The sequence below is a fragment of the Patiria miniata genome, unplaced genomic scaffold (assembly GCF_015706575.1).
Source record: "Patiria miniata isolate m_02_andy unplaced genomic scaffold, ASM1570657v1 HiC_scaffold_7, whole genome shotgun sequence".
Classification (NCBI taxonomy): domain Eukaryota; kingdom Metazoa; phylum Echinodermata; class Asteroidea; order Valvatida; family Asterinidae; genus Patiria; species Patiria miniata.
Window position 1 is genome coordinate 11,127,154 of NW_024037074.1, and position 10,210 is coordinate 11,137,363.

Sequence of the window (10,210 nt, forward strand, 5' to 3'; positions counted from 1 at the left end):
TCAGAGTTCAATCATTATTTGAACAGTATACACCGACTATCAAAATTCCCCCAAAATATGGACGCCTTCTCTTAACTCGTGACACCGATCGTTCTATTTGCTTTGCAAGATATGAGTAACCATCAAAGTGGGCTGAACTTTTGTTACTTTGTATTATAACATTAATTATGTTCCTTGTTCACTGTAAGCTTCTTCATGATTTTCATGACAGATTTCCTCTTTAGCCTGTTGAAGATATTTTCGGTAACTTGAATATACTTTATTGAGCACGTGTAACGTTTACTTTTTACAGCAGAACAATGGCAAGTTTTTAATCTGCCCAAAAAAATGAGGACTTTGGTCCAGTTGGCTTTCTACCGATATATGGTGACGTGTCCAGATTAGGTTGAATCAACTCTTTTCAGAGTTTATTTGAGATCCCCTTAGCTGACCCCTGACCCCTACACTCGTTTCAAGCACTCTACCAAAGGGCGCAGGATCTTCGAGTCTATTTATGATATTTCTTTGACACGGATTGCTTTGCGATTACTTCTCACATGAGTTTGTTCAAGGGAATAGCTTTTATCCTTTCGCTCGTCCCCACCGCCCTCCTCCCAAGGGCGCTGGTGGTGGCTAAGTCGCTCGTACAAAAATCTCTACCGAAACGCAATGCATTGTGGGCAGCTTACTGCGAGAGGGCGGCACAGAATGCACCTAGGCCTACATCTTGTATGAAAGGGGCATACACACACGGAAAAAACTGTCCTGCGTCAGCCGGCAAACAGTTTGTCCAATGAAAATGAGAACTCTTTGACCACTGGTCATCGGTAAACAAAAACTGTCTAATGAGAACTCGAAGCGATTAGCCCCCACTTGTCCTTGGGATAAGGTAATGAGGACGAGCGAACTTTTATAAGTGCCGTCAATATGATAACGTCGGTTAGGTGGGAACCAGCGATGTTAATGTGACCAGTGCGCAACCCTTGACGTATGACCCCAAAGAACAGCGCCACCAAGCGTCTAAAACGATGATTTGTACTCATTCGTTTTTGTCGTTATTACGTAATTTATTTATTTATGTAAAAAAAAAACCTACAACACAGAAAAACAGACCTGAACCGGGGCGTTTACTTTCCGTGGGAAAATACCCCCCCCCCCCCCGTTAAAAAATTCCTACAAAACCAAACATTTTCAAAATGTCTGTCATGTGCAACCGGTGCATCACAGGTATCATCACATAGCAAGAAATTTAATAACTTCATTTCTTAATTAAAACAAATTATAAACACCTTCTGAATTTTTGATTTACAAAACAAATAGAAAAAAAATCGATTCAAGATATAGCCTAAGGCACGTGAATGCGCATTTTGAGTGCAATTATTTTGCTTCATGAATAATCTTTTAAAGTTTTCATTTGTTCAATGAAACATTAAATGTTTGTCATTCTTTTGGATATTAAAATAGCTTCTACCCTTGATTACTTCGGACAATATTCTAAAGGAAGAGGAAGGGAGTCAGCCCCCATCAAAGGCTTTCCTCTCCCCAAAAGGCACAAATATTGATTATTTATCAACTTAGCTCTCTTTTTATACCCCAAAATTGTGGATCTTGAACAGTATTGGTTCATTCCATTCCCAGTGGCGTAAACCTGTGACGGCGAGTGGGGGGATGGGGGTGGCATCCAACGATTGCCTGGCCGTGGAAATTCGAAAGGGGGGGGGGCTGGACACTGCATTACACTAGGGGGCGCTGCTCATGATACAAATGTACATCTTTATGTATACTCTTGCTTACATCAAAACGGCGCATTTTAAGCTTTTGAACTTTTTTCTCCATTTTCAGTGCTATTGAATACGTTCGGTTGTTGGGAGGTTCGAAAAATACCTCAAAATCCGCATTTTTTTGTTTCTCATCACGGAAAAGTGGGGAATGATTCAATAGCCAATCCCCTGGTCAAAAAGTGGGGGATATTTACCCCACCCCCTATCCCCCGGATTTACGCCCCTGTCCATATCGTAATACCCCTTCCTATGCCCCGCCTCCCTGAGAGTAAGGGGTTTTCCCACTTTCTAACCAGTCCACGCAATCGATCGCTGTTGGTCTCGCAACACTGCTCTGGCGTGGCACAGTGTGCGCATGCATATATGCATACACTGCAACTGGTGCGCAGTTCGCCGTTTCCGCCATTTTGCGACCGAAGCAGTAAGTCTACGGAATACACAACAACTTCGTCACCATATTGTCACTTTTTGGTGAGTATGAACCACGCTGTTACAATTCATCGGAAGCTGTGTCGAAGCATCTCTCTCCTCTTTCTTACAGATTACTTTGTTGCATATGAATGTGTGAATACAGATGAGATTTCTTTAGTCGCCATATGTACGTTTGTGGCGATTTTATATACCAGTATTGTATTGTTGTTCAATCATCATTGCCATTCGTACTTATGCTAGTCTGGCGCACGTAACCCTATCTGAATACGTGATATAAACAGCGTTCGCCCATCAGGAAGTTCACAATTATTAATCTAAAGAGACGTATTTTCTTACAAAAGATTTCAAACGAAGTCCCAGTGTGAAACTTGGAGTAACTTGGAGTTGGAGGAGTTGGAACAGGAAACGAGACAATGTGAAAACTCTGTATGCGACATTATTAACTTTCGCTATCTTCTTCTTGTAACAAAACGATTAAGCCTTGTTTTAAATGTGAAGACCTATCTTCTAGTTCGAAGCCCCGGAGACCGAGGATATCCTTTTTATTTGATCATAATGTAGGCCTATTTAATCCAAAAAAAATCATCTTTTGGGCTGCCATAATTGGCATGAAGGCTGTCATAATTGGCACTTGTTAAGGGAAACCGTTATTAGCAAAAACTATACTGTTCATCCATATGAATGATTATTCCCGGATACCATATAAACCAGCAACTAGGTTGGTGAGTGGTATCAATCTATGTTTACAGGTACCACAAGGTAAAAAACATTGAAAGCTGTTGACATCACAACCCCTGCTGAGAGTCAAAAGCTCAAGTTTAGCACCCAAAAGCACACGGGGCTGCTCGACTAGCTTCGGGCAACATATTCCAGGGAATATACGATATAATGGCTCCCGCTTTGAAGTTCAATGAATACATCCATGTTAACACAATTGTCAAGTTTGAAAACTCGCTCTGATAAGCAAGTCACAAATTCACAATATTACAAACATTTCTTTGAGTACATTATCGCAGGCATGATTCTGAAGTACATGTACATGAAGGTCATAAACAATGACATTAAGTTGATATTGCGCTCATTTCTTTGTTTAGAACCCACAGAACAGAACCTTCAAACTCAGCTGAGGGTGGATGTTAGACCACTTTGGTTTGGGATTTAAGGGGAATTGTTTCCTAAAAGGTTGCAAAATGTTGAGAAAACTTGCTAATTATGAGTGATTCAGCATATTTTTTTCTCCGGGGAGTGCATGGGAATCAATATCGTGAATGATACAATTTTCATGCATAACAGATTTCGATAAAAAAAAAATCATCTGTAAATTTGATAAGTTGTTTTTGTTCTGAATGAACTTATTCGATAGACATAGTTTCCGTCGTCAAAACATTGACGTATCGTTAAAGAAAAATGTGTGATTTGTTGTATTCATTTCTTGTATTTGATCTTGTATACATTTTGTATCGTTCTAATTTACTTGATGATGCAGAGTCAAGTTAATTAGGCCTACGTGGCAGCTGGTCCTCCCTAAATGTCGTGTTTGAGGACGAACCCGGATATCATTCCTGCCTCCCCCCCCCCCCCCAAGAAAACGAAACTCCAACACACAAACTACGATTTGCATGAGTGATCGAGTTCCAACGACATGTATTGCATATTGGTATTGGTACACCGTGAAATATAAGCATTGTGAGGGAATTCTTTTCATCACAACAATGGGTGCCAGTGCAGACTGGTACGGAGTTATAAAATGCCATGAAATACGCAAACAGGTTCGAGGCCATAACCCCAGTATTATACTCGGGTCAAGTGAGAAGATCATGTGACCGGATCCAGATAGATTCACTTGAACTTGGATGGAACAGGCCTCCTGTCGCGCTATGTGTGTACATGTGTGTTTTGAGAGAACATGTACACATCCGCTATAAGAAGAGTCCGCATATATTTACTCTTTTGAGCGTCAGTATAGCCACGACTGTTTAAAATATAGCATAGAACGGTTATTCTGCGCAAACCAAATGTTTGCAGAATATTTGTGACGTCATTTTTTTTCTTTTTTTCTGTCGATGCGTCTCGCGACATAAAATGTCAATTTTTGCAAAGAAATGTTTGCTTCTGATAAAAAAATCCGGTTCGTGTTTAGATTTGATTAATTACATGTAGTCTATAAACGTACATACTCTTCCAGTTTGTATGGAACCCCCCCCCCCCCCCCCCCGCAATGAAAAAAAGAATGATTAAATATTTCTGGACAGAAGTTCGTGGGATATTTAATCAGAAGTATAGTTTATTAACACTTTCATGTGTTTTATGGGAAATTTCAATGTGTCATTAATTTTGTTTTTTTTTAAATTGCACACTGGGACGATGAATTTCACTTTTAATCTTTAATTCATGATAAAATACAGATTGAATTGAATTGAATGCGTTGGGGTCGAAATATAGATTGACAAGCTGTTTATCTTTATTATTATTAATCATTATTATTATTATTATTTTTAATCATTTTTGGTAATGAAACCAAGGATTCCTCAAAAGCGCCCTAGGCACTGTAGCTCACAAGCCTGAAGAAACCTGTGGAGAGAAGACAATCAATGCATTTGCTTTAAATGCTTTAATTTTACATTTTCCTAATGTCATTGTAAATTATGCTAGATTCTAGACCGAATTAAGCTAATTCATTTTTTTTTCGTTTTTAGTTGTTGGCCTTAGGGCCTTCTATTTGAAACTTCATCTGTACTTGTATTTGTTTTTAAAGGTTGAGGAAATAACCGGGTATACTTTTGATAATTTAATTGAAGTGATATTCCACGTGATATTTTTGTGAACGATTATTAGACTACAACTAAAGGACGAGACGATCGGTCCCCCAACCTTAAGAGACTTTTTTTTCAAAGGAAGCTTTGGGTGATCTTTCTCACAAATGTTTTCAGTGAGCAAATGTTGGGTTCACAAGTTGAACAGATAGCCCCTATACTTAAGAGCGTGTGTCTAAAATGACATCACAGCAACAGCGCCCAAAGTTGTCAGAAAAAAAACGTGGAACATCTTTCAACCGAAAAGGGATGCCTCGTAATTTTCATACATTTCATGTGATCTACACACGTTCCGTGTAAAATCATGTCATGGTCCCTTTAACGTATCCATGTTGCAAAATCCTTGTGCAGTTTTGCTGGGAGTAAATAATGCTCTTTAAGGTAAAGAGTAGATCATTAATTTTGTCATATGTGATTTGTTTCGTTTGAAGCAACAAGAGTGCTCAAAATCTAAAGACGGGTGCTTAAGACCCCCAAAAAGTCTCCGGTTTCTGGTATGGAGCTTGCCCCAAAAGTGGTGCGGCGACGCGGCTTGTTTTTTTTTTTTCCCCCTTTTTTTTCTTCTTCAAATGTTGGCTGATGACTGCAAATGGTGCCAGACTAAATTTAGTGCAAAATATATGGGAGTTCAGAGAGGCCACATAAAGCTCATACTCGATCGTACCCCCATCTAAAAACACGTTAAAATTGTGCAGCAGCAGGATTCCAGTCAAACCAGTGAGTTTGGCGGTTTTGAGACATCATCTTTCATTGAAAAAAAATACTTTTTCATTTTGCCGACGCGCATGGCTACGGCGACGCGCGCGCATACCAGAAAACGGAGACTTTTATTTTTTGGCCTAACAATTACCCGGATGAAGTTTTAACTCTGTGAATGCTGTCCATTCTGAGAAACCCATATTCTAGGATCTCGATTTCAATTCAAAAGTTGCCGAGTCATATCTTGAAATGAACCCGAAATCAGCATCCGGGACACGTTCTCATTCAGCCGATTGCAGCTACGCGATGTCACGCATTGAACCATCGAATAACAATAGCAACCGCGCGTGCGTGGGTGTCGTGTACGGATTCACGGATTCGTCCAATCACAAACCAACTAAACGGAAATTTCCAAAATGTGCCACTCTGACTCATCTTTGGAAATGGCCTTCTTTGATTGTTTTCTCCAAAATGACAGCATGGCAGAAGGAATAATTTCACAGGGAGTTTAGTGCCATTTTACTGTCTTTAAACCAAGTAAGCTTTTTGGTAATGATTTGGCCACTCACTTTTTGGATAGCTACAAATGATCTACTCTACCTTTAAAACTGACAAAGACTTTCAGTGTCAGCTTGACAAGGCAGAAACCGGAAGGCAAAGTAAAAGATTCACTTCGCCAATTAGATCCAACAAATCATAATAAAAGCCTTCTGTCACTTTTGCTCTCACCACGAGTAAAGATAATTACTATTTTTTAGTAGACCCTCAATGATTGTTTTCTTTTGTTTTTGTTTTGGTTGTCTTTTTATTTCTTAAGAATAAGGAAGTGTTTCCTACGGTACAGTCATGGACGACAGGGGCGTAGTTATGAAGCAACCAATGGGACAAGTGGGCTACCCGGACGATGCGGCATTGCATATGCAGCCCGCTCCGATGACCACGCTGGTGACTACTCAGCCTACCACGACTACCATCATCGTACGAATCTTCATACTTGCAATCGCGCTGAGTACTTTTTATTAGTCTACTTAGAAAAAAAAATCATACAAATATATTTCTTAAGGGCATTCATAGAGATGGGCAGATATTCATTGTTCAATTTTGAGGCTCAAGTTATGTATTTGCAAGGAGGCTCGTTGGTACGAAGTCAAGTAGTTTAGGCCTATTGCTTGTAAATGGAGATATAAACTATGATTAAATTGATGTCAAGATATGTATTTCGGAAATGAAAGTCTGTAGTTGCAAACAAACTTTGACATAGGTTTGTTTTCACTTTTTCATATTGTTCTCTGCAAAACGAACTTGTTATACTGTGGGCTTTACTTTTACAAATACATATAAAAAAAAAAAACACTTTTAATCCTTTTTGGGGGGCTTCAACCTTTTACAGGCTTTCATAGCTTTGTAACCTGACGGCACGCTACACACACATGTTCATGCTAAGACGCCTTAGAGTGGGGTGAACAATGCGGAACTGACTGCAAATCTTTGTCTTGTCTTTTATCTGAGCAAAGCTACGTTTTTCGGCCTTTGTGGAGTGTGATTTCAAAGCATTTCTAATTGATCAATCCGAAGAAAAAAAATGACAATTTGCGCACAATCGTCTGTGGCTCATTCAATATAAATTTTAGGGTCGAAGGTGTGACATATTTCCTCTTCCTGTTACCTCGGTACAACCGTACTTTGTTATTTGCCATTTAAGTAGAACAATCATTAATAATAGTTGGTAGTTTGGTATTCGTAATCACTCTTGGAGGACGACTGCTAGTAAGGATTGCACCAGAATTATAAAATCATAGATGTCAGATGTAACAGGGACAGGGGAAAAAGTGGACCCAAATTTATAGAATGACCCTGTATCGTTTCCCACTTTGATTAGATGACGCAGACTGACTTCTTGCACCCACGTGGCATACCACGTGACTGGTCCACGCCCCTCTGCGGCTGCTTCGAGGACATGATTGGATGTAAGTATTTCGTTCTCCAATTTCCGTACAGAAGTACCCCCTCAACGGTGAAAAATAGAGAATGAAGGGCATACAATGAGCGCCATGGCTTATATAATATCAGTTTCACGGGCAGGCTAAAAGAAATTGTACAGCATCCATGCATGCCAACCTTTTTACTGAAAACAACCGTATTGAGAATGAAAACGAAGTTGGAAAGAAACGAGAGATCAGAAAAATTTGGCTCAGATGCAAATTGCAACAATGGAAAAGGTCCATCTGTTTTCTCCGAAAACAGATAATTTGAAGCTTTGTATGGTTTAGAACTTTAGTCAAACTTCTGAAACCTCGCCAATCTTTCCCAGAACACCACACATTCTCCCAAATCCCAATCAAAATCTAATTAAAAATCTGGGGGAAAGGGGAACATTCTCCATAAAAAGACGCCCATTTTGCACCACAGTGCTATCTATTCTTGTCAAGATTTTTCATTTATTTTTTTGGAAAATTAAAAACGAATATTTAAGCGGCCAGTTTGATTTTTGATCTCATCAACATGAGTTTGGCTCCATACTCCACAGGTCTGTGTGCCTTCTTCTGTTTTCCTTGCTACGAGTGCCACGTGTCCTCCAAGATGGGCGAAAACTGCTGCATGCCTTTCTGCGTGCCTCACGCCACCCTGGTTATGAGGGCGCACGTCCGTGGACGCCATAACATCCAGGTACGATATGCGATCCTATATCCCAGTATATCGTTAGACAATTTGCCACAGACAAAAGTGATAAATCCCCACACTTCAATTTCTTTTTAAAATAATACTCGGAACTCTCACAGGTGTTCAGGATAGGCCGTATAGCCAGGTGTTTCCAACGAAGCCGTAATATCCGGCTCAGTATAGAGCGTGCGCAGTGCCGAGGACTGTATCACGTGCCGGCAACTGTCCAATGAGGATCGCATAAAAGCATGGGGTTACTACCGCTAGTTCACACTGCACGGCGTTGTCAGTTTGCAACTAGGTCGGATATCGGTATTTCAACAATCGGCATTTCAAGTTTTGTTGCTGATTCAGACCATTTTGATAACGATTTTGGGGGACTTCCTTTCTAATTTCCAGGGCTCGTTGATCAACGATTGTTGCACCACTGCGTTTTGCTCCTATTGCGCCCTGGCTCAGGTTTCCCGTGAGATTGACAACATGCAAAGCGGACGGGTTGCTCCGTAGATCCCGGCAAGAACATCGATCGCGAGCCAACTGAACGGAGGCAACTAGCATCCAACAGCTTGATGATGACACAGCTTTTTGCTGGTGATTTAATTGTCGTCGTAATTTTTGTTGCAGTTTTGGTAGTGGGTTTTTTTTTTAGTTTTTTTTTTTTTTAGGGAGGACTACAAAGGAGTGACACGTTTGGTTTAACCCCACCACCGGACCCCAAACCACGCTAACTCTGTTTTTTTTTTCACTTAGCGCCTCATGTAGACCGAGCATAACATGACTGTAGGCCAATGTGGTTGATTGATTCATCGGGGAATAAAATAATACAAGCTGGTACATTTACAATACAGTATACATGTATACAGGTGCTGGGTTAAACTGTTTTATAAAAACGTTAATTTTTTTAGAGGTTACTGGCATACATTCGGAGCAGGTGAACATTCGGAGCAGGTGTCCCATGCTGAACTGGGACATACCCATGTAGTAGCCCAGCACATAATTTTTGCTCAGCAAAACAAACTTAAAGGGAATGTACAACATTTGCTTTTGCTTCAATTTTCAGAAATAAATGGATTTGGAGGATTAGTATGTTATAGCAAATATTGTTAAAATGACTTGTTTCACGTTTTGGGCTTGTAGATGCTGGAAAAACCAAGAAAACCTATCATGTTCTTTTAATCTGGTTTCCTGACCCCACTTAAGATGAAACGGAGCAATTTATATACTTTGGGAATTGTAAAGTCAGAGAATCAGTCTAGCAGACTTGTACCCCTTCACAGGTGTGTAATCATTGCAAAGAAAACGCGGAATAACTAATTATGAAAATGTTAGGAGCAGTTTCTGAAGGAAAAAAACAACAGTTTTCTCCAACGCTGGTCAGCCGACCAGCATTGGAAAAATACAATTTTTCTTGAAAATGACAGCACACCAGGAGCTACGATTTTACAGGATGCTTTAGACTGTCATTCCCTAACAATCCAGTAAGATATCTCGTGATAATTTGATAATTTCGTTTTGTGATGTTTGCAAATGTTGTATCTTCCCTTTAACAAAAGTTGGTAACCAGCTAAAACATCATGCGATGTGTAATGATTGTAGGCCTATAACTGGTTCTCGGCCGATTTTTGCTAAGCACGTAAATGTGCTATGTTATTTGCTAAATAAGTATATAGCTCCATGTAACGGGCGGCCCTAATGTGCAAACACTATACCCTGCCGTATACACTCTGCCGTATACACTCTGAAAAGTCCGGGGTAAGATCATTGGACCCGGAAGCCTGGTCATATTTTGACCTCGTACTTTTCCCGGTCAAGATGTCACTTTTCAGGGTCACTTTTGACCCGGAA

The 10,210-nt window shown here is 40.1% G+C and overlaps 1 protein-coding gene across 1 annotated transcript; it reads left to right on the forward strand.

Annotated features, from left to right (window-relative positions):
• The first annotated feature begins 2,128 nt into the window (after positions 1 to 2,128).
• On the forward strand, positions 2,129 to 9,456 carry LOC119744461 (placenta-specific gene 8 protein-like). The gene is made up of 5 exons (XM_038220395.1): positions 2,129 to 2,231; positions 6,522 to 6,682; positions 7,584 to 7,671; positions 8,232 to 8,371; positions 8,765 to 9,456. Exons 2-5 carry the CDS (start codon positions 6,551 to 6,553, stop codon positions 8,870 to 8,872), a joined length of 468 nt encoding a protein of 155 aa, XP_038076323.1. The 5' UTR covers positions 2,129 to 2,231; positions 6,522 to 6,550; the 3' UTR covers positions 8,873 to 9,456.
• The last annotated feature ends 754 nt before the right edge of the window (positions 9,457 to 10,210 follow it).

Excerpts from the sequence above, each read along its gene's own strand:
- LOC119744461 (XM_038220395.1), top strand. The coding sequence starts at position 6,551 with ATGGACGACAGGGGCGTAGTTATGAAGCAACCAATGGGACAAGTGGGC. Across the intron at positions 7,672-8,231 it reads CTTCGAGGACATGATTGGAT|GTCTGTGTGCCTTCTTCTGT; the intron begins GTAAGTATTTCG and ends CATACTCCACAG. Across the intron at positions 8,372-8,764 it reads GTGGACGCCATAACATCCAG|GGCTCGTTGATCAACGATTG; the intron begins GTACGATATGCG and ends TCTAATTTCCAG.